Raw genomic sequence first — 22,821 nt, 5'->3', positions numbered from 1 at the left:
TTTAATATACTTTATTGTTTATCTCAATAGGAAGTATACATCACAATATGCAGGTGTCCTGCACCACCTTAAAGCTGTTATTTACCTAATAAAATGGTGCAAGTGGATTTGAAGAATAGGTCATAAAAAAACATATTTATGAACATAAAAGGTTTATGGATAATGATCTTCTTTATTTAATTTGTATTTCGCGCCTTTTGTGTATGACTTAGTATTATTTACATTGTCTGCGCATGCGCTAGGAGATAGCGTCATTCGCCATTGTTTTTATTCTGTAAAGGAGATCGGAGCAAGCCTTAGTGTGGTTTTTTGGTGTTTTTGCGAGCTTTAATTGATACCATACAGTACGATTGTCGTAGCAGAGGGAACATGTGACCCGAGGATACAAACTGATTGAAGACTCAGGTAATAATTCAGGAAAATCATTGTGTTTTTCATCGAATGGTGCTTCGATCGTCCGACTTTGGTGTAAATTCAAATTCGAGATCTATATTCGGACATTGAAGTGTGGTAGTGTTGATTTTGCGTGTGTTTGTTTATTAAATAAAAAGATCAATATGTGTGTTTAAATAAAATAAAATATGTGTTCATGTTCATGTTGTTTTCATCAAATCTTCATTTCATTCTATATTCATCTTTTTCTATTGCATGTTACTATTAATAACTAAACGACCTGACCGACAAGACAGTTGAATGTATAAATATCAACGCATTTGATTGGCCTAGCCACTTTGGCGGGTCGTGCATTTTATAAAAACCAGTTAACAGGTTCTGAGAGTGACCAGACCAGTTACGACTCAGGGCGTAGGCAGAGCATATTCTAGCCATTACGTACATATAAATAGTTACATACAGAACGCACAGTAAGTAGTGTTTATCTCCTACTAATATTTCCTCTTTTGAATGAGTGAATGAATGAATATTTTTATAGTCTGCCAGACGTATATATTAATTTAGTATTCTGATAATTTTACTTTATAAATAATGAAAACGTAATGTTGAAGTTTACTTGTAACGCTGTATTCTATCCTCTAATATTTCATGTACTTTTTAATTGAAATACGGCACTGTTCCAGGTATATGTGACAGCTACATTGCCCAGATATAGTTAGATTAGATTCAGCTCGATTCCATAAATCGGTACGATATCCTTAGATATGCACATTATTACATTTATATTATATGTAATTCTAGAGTACTATTTTGTAGCCAATTATAGCAAGTAACTGAGTATATAGTTGCTGATATCCATTTTAAATTATCAAGTTCAATAACATAAACGTAATTATTTTATTACCAATGTTAGAGTCTGTGGGACTGTGTGTTTTACTTATATAACAAATACATGTTAGCGTGCAAATGAAATTATTGTTTGTCATATTGTATATTAATATTTATGTTGATTATTGTAGGGCTGATCCCATATATAATATAGTCCTGGGGTCAGGCAATAAAGTGAGATAACCCACAACCGGACTTGTTTTCCTTTATAAAACACCGGCTACAAATGGCGCCCAACGTGATTGACCACGGACTATGAGGACCATCCACTCGACCCACTACTAGCTTGTGAAGGCCGTGAATGGTGGACTTTCCTTGCCATAGGAGGACAAGACGGATTCGTTCTTCGGATCAGCAGCAGAGCCCGAACGTGTGACGATCCGGACTTTCTCTCATCACGGACACATTTCAACTTATATTGCACGCATTCTTGTGATTCATTGTTTTATTGAATATGTGAAATTCCACAGTCCCACCGAGTAAGGTCTGTAATTTTTTTTACAGTGTTTACTATTGTATTCATCGTTACGCTAGAGTAATCATTTTATTTGAGTCACAGAGAATCAGCTGATTGATATATATTGTAGTTTCACCTAGGCTGATATCGTAGCATATTTTTATTTCGAATAATTGTTACATGTACTTGTCAAGTAGTGAAAGAGGGTGATAGCGAAAATACTATACTTTCTATTAATATCCTTCATCCCATAGCACTTAAACCACATTACATCAAGTACACTGCCCTTTGTATAGCGACAGAGCGAATAGATAGGAAGCGTCTGATTTAAAGTTTGTCTGTTGTCAATAGATTGAGTATACCTGTGACGAAACTTACAATTTCCTTTTAATTGCATGTTTTAAATCATTTCATCGTTTCATTCACTTTGCATACTTGTAGTCCATATCAGTATTGCTTAAATCGCAAATCCATTCTGTACGCAGATCCATAACGTGTTCGAATCGGGGAAAAAAAATCGTTCTAGTTTCCGACCTTCGGTTCCGACTGAGTGCACTTCACGTGATCGGCGTTTTGACAGTGAAGACAGCTGCGCTATTTTAATTTCTAAAAGGTACTTGGGTTGTTCATATTGAGGTTTTTTTTAAAGATTTTTGTAGATTAGATAGTTTTGTGTAATAATTGATTTAGATTTTTTTGTGGTGATTTTTTTTTAATACTGACCGGTCAAATATTTTTTTCTGCTTGTGTGTATTGAATCTGAGTTTTGAAAACAATTTTTTGTAACACAAAATTTTGTTCTTTATTGATTAAGGCCAAATTATTTTAAGGTATTGTTTGTATAGAGATAGTTGATTTTTTTGCTTATCTTGTGTTTATTATCTTTTCTTTAATTTTTTTTTTCTGAAAATATTTTACCTGTGTACCCTTCAGTCATTGCAAAATTTTGGATTACCTCCCTTTGATCAGTTAACTTAAATTTTGTTAGGCACATTTTAAATTTACTCAGTAAATTATTTTGAATTTTTTTTTCCTGAAAAAAAAAACCCCGTATCCATTAATTTCTCAGTTATTGATATTTTTGGAGATTAATTCCTTTATTCAGAAAAAAAGTTGATTTTTCTCCTTCATAGATTGAAATTAATTTTTATAATCTACTCAGAGCCCAAACCAATTGTTTGATAGCAGGATTAATTTTGTATAAATTTTTTTGACCTAGATTCAGGTGTGTTTTTGATGTTTGAAACTTGATTATTTCTATTGTCACATTGTTGATTTTGTTTTTTGGGTTAGATTGAGAAATATTGTACTTAATTAAGAATGCCACTGACATATGAGTTCAAGGATGACGAACTTAAGACCATGGCGGAAGGGTTTACAGAGATGGGAGTCAAACCTAACCTGCAATCTAAAGAAACATTTCAAAAGTGGTTACTTGATTTCTCCACAGGAGCAAAGCCAAAATCTGATGGGGCAACTGCCAGCGCATCCACACAGGACAAATCTCCAAATACATACCAAACTCCAAGACTTCCTAACTTTTCTGGAGATAAAAAAGGAGATGCCACCTTTGATCTGTGGAAGTACGAAGTTGAATGTTTATGCAAGGACAAGTACTCAGATGCCACTATAACACAAGCAATTCGTAGACCCGTTCGAGGAGAGGCCGCCAGAGTCATCATGAGACTTGGAGCAGATGCAAAAGTTGATGAAATTTTGTACAAACTGGAAAGCATCTTTGGAACAATTGACACAAAGTTAAGCATCCTTTCAGAATTTTTTAGTGCAAAACAAAAAGATGATGAAGATGTAGCAAGCTGGGGATGCAGACTAGAAGATCTGATTAATAAGGCCATACATTTAAAACAAGTCAAACCATCAGAGGCAAATGAAATGCTCCGGAATATGTTCTATAAGGGAATGAAGTCAACATTGCAGGATACTACAGGTTACATCTTTGAGAAAATAAGAGACTTTGATGAACTCAGAAAAACTGTAAGAAGGAAAGAGGAAGAAATGAACAAGAGGAAAACATTCACATCTGGTCAAGTAAAACAAGTTACAACAACAGAGTCTCAATCTAACATAGATCAACTAAAAGACATGGTTCAGAAACTATCACTGGATGTGACAGACATGAAAAAAGATATAAATGAAGGGAGACAAAGTACACAGGACAGTTGTACTCAAATACAACAGATAAATGATGGATACAGAGGATATTACAGAGGAGGGTGGAATAGACCCTACAACAGGGGATACCAGAAGTGGAGGCCTAGAGGAGGATATATCCAGGATAGGGATCCTCAGCAATGCATGATGGGAAATCAGCAAAGCATGGGAAATACGGAAGATAACCAAGAACCTACCTGTCATAGATGCAATCAGAAGGGACATATAGCTATTGGCTGTAGAGTCAGACTGGACCACTCAAAGCGAGATTTAAACTTCAGACGACCTTTGTCAAGGCGCGGACGATAGGTCGCATACAGCAGATGCGTCAAGTCAGCAGAGAAAATTTAGTTGGAGAAGCATGTGAAGTAGATTTGATTATTGAAAACAAAATGACAAGAGCATTGTTAGACACCGGTTCGACAGTATCAACACTAGCGCTATCATTTTACAAAGAAAATTTTCCACAGACGGAAATAAGAAGTTTTGATGGAATCTTAGAATTACAGGGTGTGGATGGAAATTCTTTGCCATATGAAGGATACATAGAAGCAGAGATCATAGTTCCCGGACTGCAGAATGACAGAGTTTATCCTTGTTTGTTCCTGGTAGTACAAGACACTAATTATCACCAATCAGTACCAATACTATTGGGAACAAATATTCTAAAAACTTTGCTAGAAGATACAAAAGAAATTCACGGAGAAAGGTATCTACAGAAAGCCAATCTTCACACACCCTGGTTTTTAACCTTTCAGTGTCTGTCTAAGAGAGAGAAAGAGCTGAGAAGGAATGGCTACAAGCTTGGAATTGTTAAATCTGCAGAGGAAGCAAAGATCACTATTCCACCAAACAGCCAGAAAACTGTCATGGGATATGTTGATAAACAAATGCGGTATCAGGAATCCTGTGCAATGCTACAAGCATCAGATGAATCTCGTATACCCAAAGACTTGGACATAGTTCCTACTATCATCAACTACAAATATGGGAGAAAGGATGCTGTACCTGTTCACATTTGTAATATAACAACTTCAACAGTAACCATTTCACCAAGAGAAATACTGTGCGAATTACAAGCAGTGAACATAGAGGATTTATCTATTGGAAATAGTGAAATCAATCCTAGAGTAGACAGCTTTAATATTGACATAGAAAATGTAACAGCTACTCAGTATAAAGAGGCAAAAGAGTTTCTCACTAGGAATCTGGATTTATTTTCATGGAACAGTACAGATATTGGACATGTCACTTCAGTAGAACACAGCATTGAACTGGAAAATGACACACCATTTAAGCAGAGGTCGAGACGCATTCCTCCTGCTATGTACCAAGAAGTGAGGGACCATCTTCAACAACTTTTAAATGCTGGAATCATCAGAAACAGTAAATCTCCATTCACCAGCAATGTCGTGCTATGCAGGAAGAAAAATAATGAACTGCGGATGTGTGTTGACTATAGGCAATTAAACAGCAGAACAAAGAAGGACGCCTATGCACTCCCTATAGTTGAAGAAATTTTGCAGAACCTGAGTGGAAATTCTTTCTTCACTGTCTTAGATGCAAAGTCAGGCTACCACCAGGTCAACATCAAAGAGGAGCACAAAGAGCGCAGCATTTACAGTCGGCCCTCTGGGGTTTTACGAATATAACAGGATGCCCTTTGGCTTGTCAAATAGTCCTGCGACGTATCAGAGGCTAATGGAAGAGATCCTTGGCGATTTACACCTTAACACCTGCATGATTTTTCTGGACGACATAATCATTTTTGCGAAATCGTATGAGGAACACATGAAGAGATTAGAAGAAGTGTTCAACAGATTAAGAACAGCAGGTCTCAAACTATCACCTAAGAAGTGCAGTTTTTTGATGCAGCGTGTCAAATATGTAGGACACATTGTTTCTAAGAAAGGAATAGAGACAGATCCAGAGAAGACGGAAAGAGTGAGAAATTGGCCAACACCAAAGACACCTGAGGATGTGAGGAGGTTTTTAGGCTTCATTGGCTATTATCGTCGATTCATTAAAAATTTTAGCAAGATAGCCAAGCCATTAACAGCGCTCATGCCAATACCAAATGACAAAAAGAAGGGGAAGCAATCAGCGCAACAGAAATGGAAATGGGGTAACACAGAAGAGGAAGCTTTTAAGAGACTGAAAGACTGCTTAGCAACTCCGCCAATCCTGGGTTTTCCAGACTACTCTCAACCGTTCGAGGTACACACTGACGCAAGTTTACAAGAACTCGGTGCTGTTTTATACCAAAACCAAAACGGAACAAAACGAGTGATAAGCTATGCCAGTCGGAGTCTCTCCAGAGCAGAAAGGAATTACCCTGCCCACAAAATGGAATTTCTTGCGCTCACATGGGCCATAACGGAAAAATTTAAAGATTATTTGTATGGAAATTCCTTTACTGTATATACGGATAATAATCCGCTGACGTACGTGTTAACTTCCGCCAAGCTGGATGCCACAGGACATCGGTGGCTTGCAGAACTATCCAACTTTGATTTTAACATAGTATACAGACCAGGCAAGAAAAATCAGGATGCAGATGGACTTAGCAGAATGACCCATGATACAGAGGTTATAGGTAATGATTCTGTCAAAGCCATATGCCACTCTATGTATTTTGAAGGATTGATTTGTAGCATATCCTTAAATACAAAGACCCTTGAAAGTGATACAAGCAGCTCAGCAGTAGCAACTGTAATAGACTGGAAAGAAAAACAGGATACTGACCCTATACTTATGGAATGGAAGCATCATGTTCAGTTGGGGAAGAAACCTAAGATGCACCAGTTGTCATTTGGCCAGGACTCATACGCCTTAATCAAGAACTTCAAAAGACTGTACATCGAAGATGGTGTGTTGTATAGGAAAACAACAGTCCACGGAAATGAGAAAAGACAACTTGTTCTTCCAAAGTGTTATGTCAATACTGTATTAGAACAATTGCATAATAGGTTTGGACATGGAGGGAGAGAGAGAGAACAATGTCCTTGATTAGAGATCGTTTCTACTGGAACAGGATGTTTAGCGATACGGAAGACTGGATACGAAATTGTCCGAGATGCGTCTGTAGGAAAACATCAACTAATCAGCGAGCCCCACTTATTGGTATCAAAACATACTACCCGTTAGAACTTGTCTGTATGGACTTTTTGACGCTTGAGAAATCTAAAGGAGGTTTCCAACACATATTAGTAGTCACAGACCACTTTACTAGGTTAGCACATGCAAAACCTACACGCAACATGACTGCAAAGACAACAGCAGAAGCTTTGTACAACAATTTTATAACATATTACGGGATACCATCTAGAATACATAGCGACCAAGGGGCCAACTTTGAGAGCAAGATCATAAAAGAGTTATGTAACATCACGGGGATGGTGAAATCAAGGACAACACCCTACCATGCTATGGGGAACGGCATGACAGAGAGATTTAACCGTACTCTCTTGGATATGTTGGGAACCCTTGAACCACATCAGAAAATCAATTGGAAGTCCCATGTTGCACCGCTGGTTCACGCTTACAACTGTACTCGTCATGAGAGTACAAACAAATCGCCGTATTGTTTATGTTCGGCCGTGAACCCAGACTCCCAATTGATTTGGCATTTGGAATCAATGTGCAAGAACAAAAGACACTGACAAAATACATGGATGATCTTAGGGGGAGGATGAAGAAGGCATATGAGCTTGCATCAACAGCAGCAGCACAAGCACGTGATAAGCAAAAGGATTATTATGATTTGAAAGCAAGGGAATGTAACATCAGAGAAGGAGATCGGGTGCTTGTAAAAATTGTAAGTTTCGAGGGTAAACATAAAATAGCAGATAGGTGGGAAGAAGTTTACATTGTCCAGAAGCAGCCCAACCCAGCAATTCCTGTTTACACGGTATTCAAGGAAAATGGGGATGGAAGGAAAAGGACACTCCACCGAAATCTACTTCTTCCCATTGGTCATTTGGATGGATTTCGGCAGAGACAGTCGAAATATACTACCAAAGAAATACCACCTGCTATAACACCACAAAATGACCAGCATCAAATCAGAGAGGATGAATCAGAACTTGGTGACGAATCCAGTGAAAGTGAATCAGAAATAGATGTACCGGTACAATACGCAGTAACAGAGGAGTACACACCACATGATGTACATGTACAAGATGTTACTGGAGAAGATCAGCAAAGGGAGAACGTTAGGGACGCCCAACAAGCTGATGACACAGACAACAGTTTTGCTGAACATCAGCTACCTTTAGCGGAGGAAAGAGAAGAAACAGATGCAGTTAATGCTCTATCTGATGAGGAATTGGAAGCACTGGAATATGAAAATGAAGAGAGACAAGAAAGAGATGTAAGAAGAAGCACAAGAACAAGAAAACAACCAGCATCGTTAAGAAGCGGTGAGTACGTCAACACAATTCAACAAAAGCAAACCAAAGATCTGGAGTGGAAACAAGGTGAAAAGTTGAAATACCTCCAAAGTATGCTTTTAACAGGTACCTGTAAAGGATTTGAGAATAAGATAATCGAAACGATGCTCGATATTATTAAACATTGATTTTATTTTTAGCTGTTTTTATGCCGATGATAATATACCGTTTGCGAGAATCAATTGCGTTTACTGTAAATAGTGAAAATTATGCGTATGGTTTCATATGATAACCTCGTAACTATAATCATATGAAACGTGTTCGATATAATATGCGTAGTTAAATGACGAGGACGTCATTTTCCAGTCGGGGGGAGTATGTGGTAGTGTTGATTTTGCGTGTGTTTGTTTATTAAATAAAAAGATCAATATGAGTGTTTAAATAAAATAAAATATGTGTTCATGTTCATGTTGTTTTCATCAAATCTTCATTTCATTCTATATTCATCTTTTTCTATTGCATGTTACTATTAATGACTAAACGACCTGACCGACAAGACAGTTGAATGTATAAATATCAACGCATTTGATTGGCCTAGCCACTTTGGCGGGTCGTGCATTTTATAAAAACCAGTTAACAGGTTCTGAGAGTGACCAGACCAGTTACGACTCAGGGCGTAGGCAGAGCATATTCTAGCCATTACGTACATATAAATAGTTACATACAGAACGCACAGTAAGTAGTGTTTATCTCCTACTAATATTTCCTCTTTTGAATGAGTGAATGAATGAATATTTTTATAGTCTGCCAGACGTATATATTAATTTAGTATTCTGATAATTTTACTTTATGAATAATGAAAACGTAATGTTGAAGTTTACTTGTAACGCTGTATTATATCCTCTAATATTTCATTACTTTTTAATTGAAATACGGCACTGTTCCAGGTATATGTGACAGCTACATTGCCCAGATATAGTTAGATTAGATTCAGCTCGATTCCATAAATCGGTACGATATCCTTAGATATGCACATTATTACATTTATATTATATGTAATTCTAGAGTACTATTTTGTAGCCAATTATAGCAAGTAACTGAGTATATAGTTGCTGATATCCATTTTAAATTATCAAGTTCAATAACATAAACGTAATTATTTTATTACCAATGTTAGAGTCTGTGGGACTGTGTGTTTTACTTATATAACAAATACATGTTAGCGTGCAAATGAAATTATTGTTTGTCATATTGTATATTAATATTTATGTTGATTATTGTAGGGCTGATCCCATATATAATATAGTCCTGGGGTCAGGCAATAAAGTGAGATAACCCACAACCGGACTTGTTTTCCTTTATAAAACACCGGCTACAGAAGTTACTCGGGGAATTAACTGTGAATTACATTTGGCGATTCTTATAACATTTCTAGTGATTGTATAGTTTAGGACTAAGCCTTATTTGCTTTCAAACTCTATAAACTGGACTGTGAAGCAGAATCTCACAATGTAAACAAGAGATCACGTGACCAACAATGACACAATGACGACGCTATGCATTGGCAGTTCACACGTACGGAGATTTCATCAATTCATAGGAACCCACCGATCTTCATCAGAAGTATTTAATATCGAACTACTACCTCAAGTAAGTTTCTTTGGAATTGGTGGAGCGAAAGTCAGTAGCCCGCGCCATCTGCAGGAGTTCGGTTGTGAAATTCAACGTATCAAACCCGTCCACCTGATGGTTCACTTCGGTGGTAATGATCTTGACAGTGTAGAATATAGTGTGGACATTACTATTCATGGCTTAATAGCGTGGTTGACAAGGGTGAGAAGAATAAACAATTTGTCGTCAAAAACAATCATCAGACTACTTCCTAGACCTGTAACACGTTATATAAGCGCTCTAGAGTACACGGACAGAGTTCTCAAAGCCAACGCCTTGCTAAAAGAACAGTGCGCAGAATTTAACTTTACATATTGGAGATTGAAAGGTTTTACGAATTGTACAGACAATATATTCCTGGATGGGGTACACCTAAACTCATATGGGATGCGGAAATATTATCGACAGATGCGGGGAATCCTTTTTAAAAATCAGAGCAATAGAACCTCTAGCCATGATGACAGGTGCTTCTGGCTATTTGGTTAATTTATATGTATATTAGAGATAGAACATATATTAAGCATTGGCCTTAATGAAATGCACTGACTTCAATTCAACATTTATCATGATCTCTTCTTTTCAGATGATTTTATTCATTCCAAACTTTGTATAATTATATAGATGATTATATATATATATATATATATATATATATATATATATATATATATATATATATATATATATATATATATATATACAGCAATATATCAAAGGATATTGTCATTTGGTCATTCTACATTTGATGACTTAACCGTTCATATTTTGAATACACAATAAGTAGACTATAGTCAATTAACAATCATATTTTCCGTTTTAGCTACCCGTATAATAGTATTCCGGTATAGTAGATTGGACTACACGGTCTACCCCAATATTTGTTAATTTTGTGGGACATTTTGCAGAGTTAAAGGTAATGTATGCCACATACCTTTTAATATGAACATTTGAAAAATGAATTAGCATGCCTTATTGGGGCAAGCTTTAAAGATATGATTGATATCAAAACACTGAATTTTTGATAAAGCTCTGGCTTTGTTCAGAAGTACAAGCTCTGGCTTGCACTGATATTTAATATTATGAGCTCTGGCTACGCTAAATAGAAATTAACTATGATGAATAGCTCTGGCTACTATTTGGCTCTGGCCAATCATTGATTTTAGCTCTGGCTTCATATGGCAGCTTTGGCTGCCTCAGCTATTTGCAGCAATTCATGTAGCAGTGTTGTTAGGTCAAAGTACTACCCTGGTAGTAATAACATGATCTATACTAATGAAGCTCTCCTAATTCAGTGAAGCAGACTATATTTTGAACACTGTTTTTCACTGCATTGGTAGTGAAGTAATACATGATCTATGCATTCTGTTCGCGGCATTAGCAGCGAAATAATTTTTCTTTTAATCATAATGTTGGGTTTTTTCCAGGATGGCCTCCGCACCTAAACGCCGTCGTGTCAGGAAGTCTCACCAGCAAGCAAACAGTACGATGCAGCCCAATCAAACTGACGACATTAGCCAACTGGTGGAAACTTGCATGGCAGCAGCAATGCCCATTGTCCAAGAAACAGTGCGACAGTGCATCCTTAACTCGAGACAAAACGACACTTCGCAGGAGGCAGCTACATCAGAACCAGGAATATCCACCTTGGTGGACATCACCTCAGCAGGTACATCCTCGGTAGATCTCCATACTCCCACTCCAGCCTTAACAAACCCTGGCATTTCTAGACCGGTGGGCCTAGGGGTGGACCCTAAAATCACGGCAAAAATTTTTGCTAATGAGTACGTCAAATTGGTCTCTCTATTGCCCAAAAACGCCTGGGATCAGGAACCCAAATTTAAAACTGTTGAACAAGATGGCCAGCTTATATTTGTTAAAACAAATGACCCAGCAAAAATTAAAACCCTGTCTCAGTGGACAGAGGCCTTTCATGTCTTTGTGGCAATTTATTGCCAAAAGCATCCCGAAGATGTAGGGCATTTGATGACATATGCTCAAATTGTTCAGGGCATAGCAAAATCTTGCGGTGACGAATCTGCCATTGATTATGACGAGAAATTTCGTCAATGGCGTCAAGTAGCACCCCAAGCATGTCCCTGGAATCTAAAAAACATTGAACTTTTCCAAGACGCAATGATCACTAGCCTTGATACCAAGTCAAAGTTCAAAAAGCAGCCCTTTCGGGCAAATTCAGGGAAGCAAAAATATTGCTTCTCTTTTAACAACAAAGGGTCATGCAATAAGGCCAACTCCTGCACATATGCACACATATGTCAATACTGCGCAGGACGACACTCAAGATTACAGTGCTCAAAAAATCGCTCCAACTTCTCAAATATTAGCCAGCCTAAATCAGTGCTTCCCGATTCCTCAAAGAAACAAACAACCCATCCAAAATAAATCTAACTGTACTATTACTACACCGATAGATTCCGATGCATTCGCAAAATATCTAGAAGGATATGACCCAGAACTCTCTCAATTCCTTGTAACAGGTTTTTCTTTGGGTTTTAGAATTCCTTATGTAGGGGAACGCAAATTTCGTTTATCAAATAATTTACATGGGTTTACAACCTTTACAAGTATTAATAAACAATAGAATATGATTAGGGACAATTGGTCCATATTGTAATGTGTTCTGTAGGTTTGGTAAGTGTATATCTTGTGTATGTAGTCTGGTTGTAACTGCAGTTCTTAAACTTGCATACTCTATGAAATTTGTCTTTGGATTAATGTGTTTCAATTCATCAAAGTTTCTAAATGTTCCATCTATATTAAGCAGATCACTAACAAAAATAAATCCTTTATTAACATAACTTTTGATAAATATTGATTTATTGTCTATGGTGATTTTGGGATTGTGCCATATATTATCATTTATAATTTGGGGTCTACTAAGTGGCGTTTGTTCAATTATTTTTAACCAGCTGATGAGCACTTCTTTCCAAAAAGAATTTTCTAATTTTTTACATAGAAGGTACGAATAATTAGGACCATTTCTCCATATTTCAGAGATACTAATTTTCAAAATTGATTCTAAAAGCTTTACCCATTTTGTATCAGTTTTAATTAGCCTTCTCATCCAAGTAGCTTTGAGTGCTGTGATAAAATTTCCATAATCAACCATTTTGAGACCCCCATGTTTATAATCTTGTATAATTGTACTTTTCTTTACTTTATGAACTTTACCCCATAGGAAATGAAAAATATCATGTTCAAAAGTTTTTAGGTATTCAGTTTTTGGGTTGGGTAATGCTAGTATCAAATGATTTAGCTTTGGTATTATTAGTGTCTTGATTATCGTAATTCGACCAATTGGTGTTAATTTTCTTAACTTCCACTGATTTATCAATCTCTTAATTTCACACAATTTTGGTAAATAATTTAATTCTTCCATTTCATCTAATTTAACTGAAAATTTGATACCTAGAAGCTCAAAATTTAAATTGTTCCAACTAAGTTTCCATCGTGAATGATGAAATACATCCTTTGAAAATTTTTTGCTACCAATCCAAACCATTTTTGTTTTTGTAAAATTTATTTTTAAGCCTGATACTTGTGCGAAAAAGTCTAAAACCCTTAGAATGCCATCATATGATTGTGGTGTACCATCCATTATAATTGATGTGTCGTCTGCATATTGAGATATTTTGTATTCTTCTCCATCAATAATTATACCTTTGATGTCTTTTTCATTTCTTATTAATATTCCTAAAATCTCAGCGCAGAGAAGAAAGAGATATGGAGATATTGGGTCACCTTGTCTACAGCCCCTTTCTGGATAAAAGTATTCTGAAATTATACCATTTTGAATCACACATGTCTTAATTCCGTTATAGAATGTTTTTATCCAATTTTTGAAGGAGGGTCCAAAATTAAAAAAGTCTAGTGTTTTTGAGATAAAACTCCATGAGATGGTGTCAAAAGCCTTTTCGAAATCAATTAACATTAAAAGGCCGGGTATGTTGTAATGCTCTGTATAATACATAAGGTCATATATAAGTCTTATATTTTCCCCAATAAATCTTCCCTTCAAAAATCCAGTCTGATCATTATTTATCAATTTATCTAGAATAGTTTTCATGCGTTCAGCTAAGCTTCCTGAAGCTAGCTTGTAAATAACATTTAGTAAAGTAATGGGACGCCAATTTTTCAGAAATTGTTTAGGTTTTCCAGATTTGGGAATGCATGTAATAACACCTAGTTTATTTATTTCTGAAAAGTGTCCTATTTGAAAAGAGTGGTTAATTGCTCTTGTGATAAATATTCCTAAGTCTCTCCAGAAGAATTTAAAGAACTCACTCGTAAAACCATCAGGGCCAGGACTTTTTTCATTTTTCATTTTCTTAAGGAAATTCAGAATTCCTGTATCAGTTAAAGGACCTTCAAGGGTATTTGACTCTTCTCTATTAAGTTTAGGACACTTAATTTTATTTAACTTTTCATGGAAACTTTCTTCATTTATAATTTCTCTTTTCTTATACAAGTGTTCATAAAAAGATTTAGTTTCTTTTAATATTTTCATTTGATCGAAAATAACCGACCCATCATCTTTTTCAATATTTGGTATTTGTTTACTTATGTAGTTCCTAGTCTCTAGGTTAATGAAATATTTGGACGGCTTTTCTCCCTCATCAATCAATTTAGACTTTGACCTGATACATTGACCTTTTAATTTATTTTTTCTTATGTTGAGAAGCTCATCTTGTTTGTTCGATAATAAATCTAAGGAGTTTTCCGTGAAGTTCTGCTCAAGACATGTAATCTCATTTTCTAATTCCTTTTCTCTTTCATTGGATTTTTTTTTCTTAAAAGCAGAGTATGAAATGGATTTACCCCTTATTTCAGTAAGAAGAATATCTATAAAAAGTTGATCATCAATTATAAATTGGATATCTTCATTTCTTATATTATCTAAATTATCTATATTGTATATAGGACAAACATATTGTCTTTTTACTTCCCTAATTATTTTTTTTATAGAGTTAATATATATTGTATCAACTAATAGGGAATTGTTGAATTTCCAAAAGCCTTTCCCATTCATAAATTCATTTACTTTAAATTCAAGAATTACTGGGGAATGATCTGAACGATAGCTATTTTCAAATTTAACATGTGGTACTCTATTTGTTAGAGTGTCAGATATAAGGAAAAAATCTAATCTGGCTTGTTTTATAGGACTTTTCCTTCTCCATGTGTATCTTTTTAAATTTGCATTATTTTCTCGAAATATGTCCACAAGATTAAATGTCTCCATTAATTTCAAAACTTCTATTCTTGCTTTTGGGTTATTCAGATGTTTATAATTCATAGAGTCTAAGTCTTTATTCATTACTAAATTGAAATCACCTCCAATTATAATATGTTGTGTATTAAGATAAGAGTCAATTTTATTCTTTAATTCTGAGTAAAAATTTGGTGTATCTGAATTTGGGCCATATATATTTACCAGTAAAAGGTGCATATTTTCAACAGTAGTGTCTAATATAAGATAATTACCACTATCATCTTTATCTATGTTATGTACTTTACATTCAAAATTGTTATTTAAAAGAATTGCCACCCCTCTAGACTTTGTTCTGAATGAGTTAAAGAAAGATTTAGTTCCCCATTGAGATTGTATCAACATTTCATCTTTTTCACTAAAATGTGTATCTTGCAAGAAATAAATATTGTGGTTTTTTATTTTAAGATTTCTGAAAACATCTTTCCTCTTATGGAAGTCATTAAGCCCTTGGCAGTTTACTGATAGTATTTTTAACTTGTTTTCTTTAAGTGCTTTGTTGTCCATTAGGATTATTTAATAATACTTTACCCCTGCAGAAGACAGTTAAAAGAGATATATAGTGTATAGAAGAGAAAAAAGTGCTATGACATAGCAAAGGTGTTGATTCGGCGCATGAATTGGTATTGTTTATCATTTGTAAACATTGGCATGCTATACAGCTGCCGATAAACCTGTATATGTTAAAGTTATGTTCAGGTAGAGTTAAAAAAAAGTTTGAAAAATAATACATTTTATGGAAACGGACAGGAAGTATCAAATACATTCCCTCCTATTTTAGTAAGAATATATTTAAGGGAGACAGGCTGCATTGTATAAAATATTATCCTATGCAAACGCTAGTGCAAATTTACAATCCTGCAACCTATCAATCTAGTAATAGTGTAAAAAAAAAATAAAAAAAGCACAGTCAATAATTAACTCGGAAAAGGAGAATGCATTTCCTACCACCTAAGGACTAGTGGCTGAATATGTAAGGTTTAATAAACAAATAGAAATGGATAAAAAAAAGGTAGAAATCATACCTCGTTAGAGCAAATCAAACCGGATGTTGGTATGTATGCGGTAAAAATAGAATAGAACCGATACAAATACTTCCGGAATACAAAACCGAACAAGCCCAGAAACCAAAAAATTTCCGGACTGTAATTTTGTTTAAAAAAAAAGAAGAAAAAAAACATCAGAAGCATGGTTAGTTAATTCGGAAATACAAAAAATGAGTATCTCTATTATGAGTAAATTAATCAATTCACGGGTAGATAAAAAATAGCTCATTAAATTCCGGAATGTTTTGAAAAATCAAAAACATGTTTCAGAAAATTAATACATGTAGATAAATACAAAAAAAGTATATATATGAATAGATAAATACAATTTCAATCAGTTGAAGAATTAATCAATAAATCCAAAGCACGTAAAATAAGATTACATCAGTGAACGGAATGTCGAAGAGAAAAACTCGCATGTAAGTACATGTATGTAGGAGTGCTTACGCACTTGCATTCAACGTCAACACATTTTGGCTAGGACGGATTTATGTTTTTCCCGGCGCTCAAGCCCGCATCAACGATATGGGTGAAGCGACGCATACCGATTTTGTTTCCGAACCATCTGGAGACCACAATCAGCGCGTTCTGGATTCCGTTGTCGTTCATGGCGCTAAGCAGAGTTCTCCCCGCCCCATGCTCGCCGTCATCTTCAGAACCCTCATGTACCATACCATCACTGCCTGCGAACCGGTAGGCGTACACATTGTGACTTGCGCTGGATATTGTTGGCAGCCTGAGTATTTCGATCAGCGACTCTTTGACCTGTTTGTACGAATTCACTGCCGTGGCGTGCGACTCGAACCGGTTTTGGTTGTCTTCAATGTGTTTGCCCTTGTTTACCGTTATCTTCACCTGGTCACCTGAGATGACTTCCTCGGCTGTTGGTCTAGTTCCTGTTTTGTCCCGATAAACGTTTCCACTTTTGGTGAAAATCAGCTTGTCTCCTTTTATTTTTGTTTCTACATTTTTGGCTGAGTACTTTTTTATATTCTATTGTTTATTAATACTTGTAAAGGTTGTAAACCCATGTACAACATACTATTAGACAAAAAAAGAGAAATATGTACATCGATATCAAAATGGAGAGAAAAGGGTTATAACTATTCACAAACTTCTTGGAGTAGAATTTTTGAACTCCCTTTTAAGTGTACACAGGAATCAAAACTACATTGGCTGCAATATCAAATACTTCATAGGATTGTCCCTACAAATAAATATCTTTTTAATATAAAAAAAGCAGAATCTGCTGTTTGCACCTTTTGTAAAAAAGATGAAGAAAGTATTGGTCATTTATTTTATGAATGTAATATAGTAAAAGAATTGTGGTGTGATGTTGAAGAGTGGATTTTTACACAGTTTGAAATCTCGATTACATCTGATATTCAATCAGTTCTTTTTGGAAAATACAAAAATAAAGAAAGTTATAAATTTTTTAATCTGATAGCTCTTATTGTGAAGCAATATATTTTTTCATGTAAATATAAAAGTAATCCGACACCAAATATACATGCCTTGAAAAAGGTCATAACAGAAAGAATCTTAACTGAAAAATATTTGCTGTTGAAAAGATGTAATTATAAGGAATACGAAAGCCACTGGCAGAATATCTGTGAAAAATTGTAGTTATAGAGATAAGTTTTTTTTTTGATCGATGTGAACCCTCATATCATTTCATTTGTTTCCAGTATAGCATAGTCTATACTTGTATTGTAATCCACCTGCATAATCTCTCTCTCTCTCTCTCTCTCTCTCTCTCTCTCTCTCTCTCTCTCTCTCTCTCTCTCTCTCAAAATCAGCTTCACTTCATATGAAATATACAAAACTGTACTATTAAGTAGAAATAGTATAAAGACTATGTAATATGTTTATAAAAATGTTACAATCAGTATTATGTTACATATGTACATATGTTGTGAAATGAAAAACCCAATAAAAAAAAAAAAAAAAAATAATTTACCATCTTTTGAAAAGAATAAGTCTGTTGGACTTCAAAAAATTTCACAAGAACTTTGCACTGGAAGAATAGCAGGTCCTTTTTCATCTCCCCCCTTTACAAACATCCAAGTGTCACCTTTGGGAATAGTTCCAAAAAAGAATCCCGGTGAGTTCCGCATGATTCACCATCTATCTTATCCTAAAGGCTCATCTATCAATGACCATATTCCAGCTCAATACTGTTCAGTTCAATACCAATCTATCGATCATGCAATTGCAGCAATCAAACGAATAGGGGTAGGGGCTCTTCTGTCAAAATCAGATCTCGAAAATGCTTATAAGCAAGTACCAATTCACCCTGACGATTTTGAATTGTTACGATTCCTGATTGAAGGCTCATTTTATTTCGACAAGACATTACCCTTTGGCCTCAGCTATTCGTGTCAACTTTTTGAAAAGTTTAGTTCAGCCCTTCAGTGGATACTAGAGTCTAAATTTAAGGTTCCTGAGTGTGTTCATGTGTTAGATGATTTCCTGTTTATTGGGCAGCCAAATTCGAACGAATGCTATGATGCATTATTGTCATTTTACACCCTGGTAACTGATATCAACCTACCAATTAAATCGGAAAAAACAGTCCTACCCACCACTACAATCACGTTTTTGGGTTTGGAATTAGATTCTGTGAATTTCGAAGTGAGGCTACCAGAAGACAAACTAGTGAATATGAGAAACAAAATTTGCACTTTACAAGAATTGCAATCACTAATTGGTCTCTTAAATTTTGCATGTGCGGTGGTACCCTCTGGTAGAACATTCCTTCGAAGAATTATTGATTTAACCATTGGCTTATCAAAACCATACCATCATCGCAGATTAAATAAAGAATCTCGAGCTGATCTGCAAGCATGGTCTATTTTCTTAGAAAACTTTAATGGACGAGCTCTTTTCCACTCGGGAATAACCCATACTTCCCAGTCCCTTCACCTTTATACAGATGCCAGTAATTCTGGATATGGGGGTGTATTTGGGCATCAGTGGTTTTATGGTCCTTTTGATGCTAGTTGGTTGAATTTTCATATATCTGTCAGAGAATTTTTACCAATCGTTTTAGCAATTGAAATGTGGGGCCCAACAGTTACCAATACTTCCATAACATTCCATTCAGATAACATTGCTGTAGTTCATGTGATAAATAAAAATACATCGAAGGATCCACACCTTATGTCCCTTATGAGGCGACTTATGATTGCATCTCTGAGATACAATGTCCATGTTCGTGCGGAACATATTCCGGGCCCTCTTAACACTGCTGCGGATTTTTTATCTCGTTTACAGATTCAGCAGTTCAAGGACCAGTACCCCAAAATGGACAGGACACCCATGGTGGTCCCACCAGAACTCCTGCATCTTTAATGACCACAGCTGATTATCTGATTAGCAAATCACTTTCTGAAGAGTCAAGGTCATCATATAAGAACATTTTTCTGACTTACAAACAATTCCTGCAGGATCACATGGACAAAGCAGCTAATCCTTTGGTGCCAAAATTGTCACATCTAGTTTCATATATTGCCCATTGCTTTACCCAAGGTTTAGCCGCATCAACAGCTCGAACACACATATCTGCTTTGAGTTTCATTTTTCAACTTGGGGGCCATCAAGATCTCACTCAACATTTCATTATTAAAAAGCAACTTCAGGGTTATTCTAAAACAAAACCTTCGCAGGATGCAAGACTGCCTATTACCTCCACTATCTTGTCAAAAATTATATTATCCCTCCCCCATGTAACTAATTCTTCTTTTATTAAATGCTTACTTCATGCTATGTACGTGCTTGCCTTTAGTGCATTCTTACGAGTAGGTGAAATTACTAAGACGGGGAAGCTAAATCAGCATTTTTTGCTAGTAAAACACATAAATATTACAGCCAGTCCAAATCAGGAAAATTCAATACATCTAACAATACCCCATTGCAAACATTCTATTAGGCCAATATCCCTTCAAATCAGTCGGAACTTGGAAAATCCTCTACTCTGTCCGGTTAGAGCCCTACAATATTTTATGCAGATAAGAAAGCATGCTTCACAAGATGAAGCCTTGTTTTCTTTCATGGATGGAAACCCAGTTTCCCGCCAATTTTTTACACAAAATCTCAATAATTCCCTTACTTTTTGCGGATTAGACACAAAGCAGTACCAATCTCACAGTTTTCGTATAGGAGCAGCCACCGCTGCAGCAGATCTTGGGGCTTCTGGTATTCAGATTCAAAACATGGGCAGATGGAAATCAACAGCTTTTAAAAAATACATAAGGGTCCCAGTTTTAACTCTGTAACTCTACATATTCAGCGGCAAACTGTTTTTATAGGCTTCTAAGTGTTAATGTCTAAACTAGACCATGGAATCAGGGGTTTCTGGTCAGGTCTGTCAATTTTTCTGCGGCCATATCTAGCACCTTGTTCTGTACTAAACTGTTTTCATATTTTGATTTGTGTCATATAAGTTGCTAAACAGCTAAACATTGAAGATAGGGGCTTCCTGTTTAGTCCGAACAACTATTACTTTATTTGCATTTTTACCATTTTTATCACTGGACTCTGAAGTCAGGGGCTTCCTGTTCAGTTTTTTTCTTTGTGTTCTTTCAAGTGAAAATGTTTTAATTTGTACTTGATAATACCATGATCGATACTGCTAGGGTGATGGATGGGGCTTATCAACACCTGTCACAGGTGTTGATATGTGGCGGCAATGGCCCCATCTTTGACGCTGTTTTAACAATTTACATTTGTATCTTTTTCATCAGGTACTTTTTGACTTGATTCTGGTATTAATTATGGTACTGTTATTTTAACCTTTGGACTGTTTAGGTTCTAAACAGTACTATTGTATATACATGTTTTTGCTTGATGAGGTAGTTTTTCTTATAACTACATTTCTTTTTGTGTATGTATTGTGCATACATGTATTTTGTTTTAGGAGTGTAGCATTGTTAGTTGGTTACATTCCTTTGTTTAAATACTCTTTGTCATTTATTTCCTCAATAAATGACCATTCTAATTCCTGAAAAAATGTGTTGTGTTAATGTGTCAACAAGTACATGTCAAACGGAGCATCACCCTATCAGTTATCCATAAATACATGCATGTTACAAATAACTGATCTTTGTCTGAAGTTACGTACACAACACAGGTCTGTAGGTATCATTAGCGGGTACTAGTTTTACCCAGCTCTTCGATTAGATGGGTTCGCGTGTATACATACATGTCTGTGTTTTCCATATGCAGAAAAGGATTAGTTAAAGATCAGCTAAAGGAATTCATTATTGTGTTTTAATTGGATTATCATTATGATGTTGACCAATATAGGTAAGCATATTACATGTAGCAGCAGTAGCACAATATAATGAGATGCCAGCATACATAAGTTCTACTTTCACTTTTTAAATGTGCTCTCCCTTTGACAGCATACTGTATCATCATCTTTTAATATTTAAATAAGCTTATCATCGTTACCTATCCTATCGCATTTGTAAAGTTTCTGTCATTTTAGTTGCAAAAGTTATTTTTTTCATTTGTCAGACTTTCACTATTGAGTTGACCCCATCTTGACCATGTATAAACAATTTCTTATTAAATTTATGTATTACATGTCAGTAACTGTACTAGACACTTAATTATCATTTTTATATGAGTTATAATAGAAAGGAAGGAGTATTTCTTTCTAAATGTATGATAAGGCTTCAAATACAATGTAGGTCATGACAGGAACAGGAAAATACAAAATATCTTCTAATGTCATTATGATGCATCAAATGGTGTAAAGTACATTAAAGACCCCCAGGTGTTGTCTTTAACTCGCTTTGCCCGAGTAAGTGCATAGGAGAGTTGATTAAAATCAACTCCCAATAAAGTATTTTATCTTATTCATATGTTACAGTAGTGTTTGATCCATGTGGGTAATTCCTAGCCTAATGATGTCACTGCTTTGTTTAGGAGACTGTACAATTGCCCCAAATAGGCGAATACACATGCATATAACATTTTGTTTATAAATCTTAAAAATTGAATTAAGCAATTTCAAAATGATAATGTGCATCAGGAGAGAAAAAGCACTCAAGAAATGATTTAAAATTTGCTACTGCACACATGTAAGAATGTATTAAGAAGACCGAATCTTAAGAACCAGGTTAGATTGGGGGGGGGGGGGGTGAATGTGGAGTATAAAGATTTATAATTTGAATCATTTATTGTTATTAATTTTAACTTGTCAATGAATACTAGTTATTGATCCCAAGGTAGAAATATGACCTCTGATCATATCTCAATAGATCATTTGTCAATTATGCAAGGTGTAATGTAATTTTTTTTAAGAATAACATTTTTTACCAGTTTATAAAAGTTTTTAGACACCCAAATTTTATTTTGATTTAATAGATCATTCGACAATTAAGGGGGGGGGGGTTATATTTGAGTTTGTTTGGGGGTGGGGGTTCCAAATTAAGTCATATATTTGACAATTTTTTAATGTTATTTAAAATAAGACTAAGACATACTACAGTCATGAACATGAATAGT

At 35.4% G+C, this 22,821-nt stretch overlaps 2 protein-coding genes across 4 annotated transcripts; both read left to right on the top strand.

The window, feature by feature from the left end:
* Window positions 1–704: 704 nt before the first annotated feature.
* On the top strand, window positions 705–20,593 carry LOC105343800 (uncharacterized). Of its 3 annotated transcripts, XM_066071150.1 has the most exons (7): window positions 705–1,140; window positions 1,413–1,765; window positions 9,249–9,312; window positions 9,585–10,436; window positions 10,793–10,885; window positions 11,397–11,638; window positions 19,582–20,593. In XM_066071150.1, the coding sequence occupies exons 6-7, from the start codon at window positions 11,398–11,400 to the stop codon at window positions 20,580–20,582; spliced, it is 1,242 nt and encodes a 413-aa protein (XP_065927222.1). In that variant the 5' UTR covers window positions 705–1,140; window positions 1,413–1,765; window positions 9,249–9,312; window positions 9,585–10,436; window positions 10,793–10,885; window position 11,397; the 3' UTR covers window positions 20,583–20,593. The 3 variants fall into 3 exon arrangements, with proteins under 3 accessions (XP_065927222.1, XP_065927224.1, XP_065927223.1); XM_066071152.1 differs by lacking the exons at window positions 705–1,140; window positions 1,413–1,765; window positions 9,249–9,312 and having other exon boundaries at window positions 9,403–10,436; XM_066071151.1 differs by lacking the exons at window positions 705–1,140; window positions 1,413–1,765; window positions 9,249–9,312; window positions 9,585–10,436 and having other exon boundaries at window positions 10,804–11,638.
* LOC136271424 (uncharacterized) lies at window positions 4,303–5,562 on the top strand. The gene has a single exon (XM_066071443.1). It carries the CDS (start codon window positions 4,303–4,305, stop codon window positions 5,560–5,562), a length of 1,260 nt encoding a protein of 419 aa, XP_065927515.1.
* Window positions 20,594–22,821: the final 2,228 nt, after the last annotated feature.

Source organism: Magallana gigas, chromosome 9, assembly GCF_963853765.1.
Source record: "Magallana gigas chromosome 9, xbMagGiga1.1, whole genome shotgun sequence".
Classification (NCBI taxonomy): domain Eukaryota; kingdom Metazoa; phylum Mollusca; class Bivalvia; order Ostreida; family Ostreidae; genus Magallana; species Magallana gigas.
This window is presented reverse-complemented; position numbering and strand designations above follow the sequence as displayed.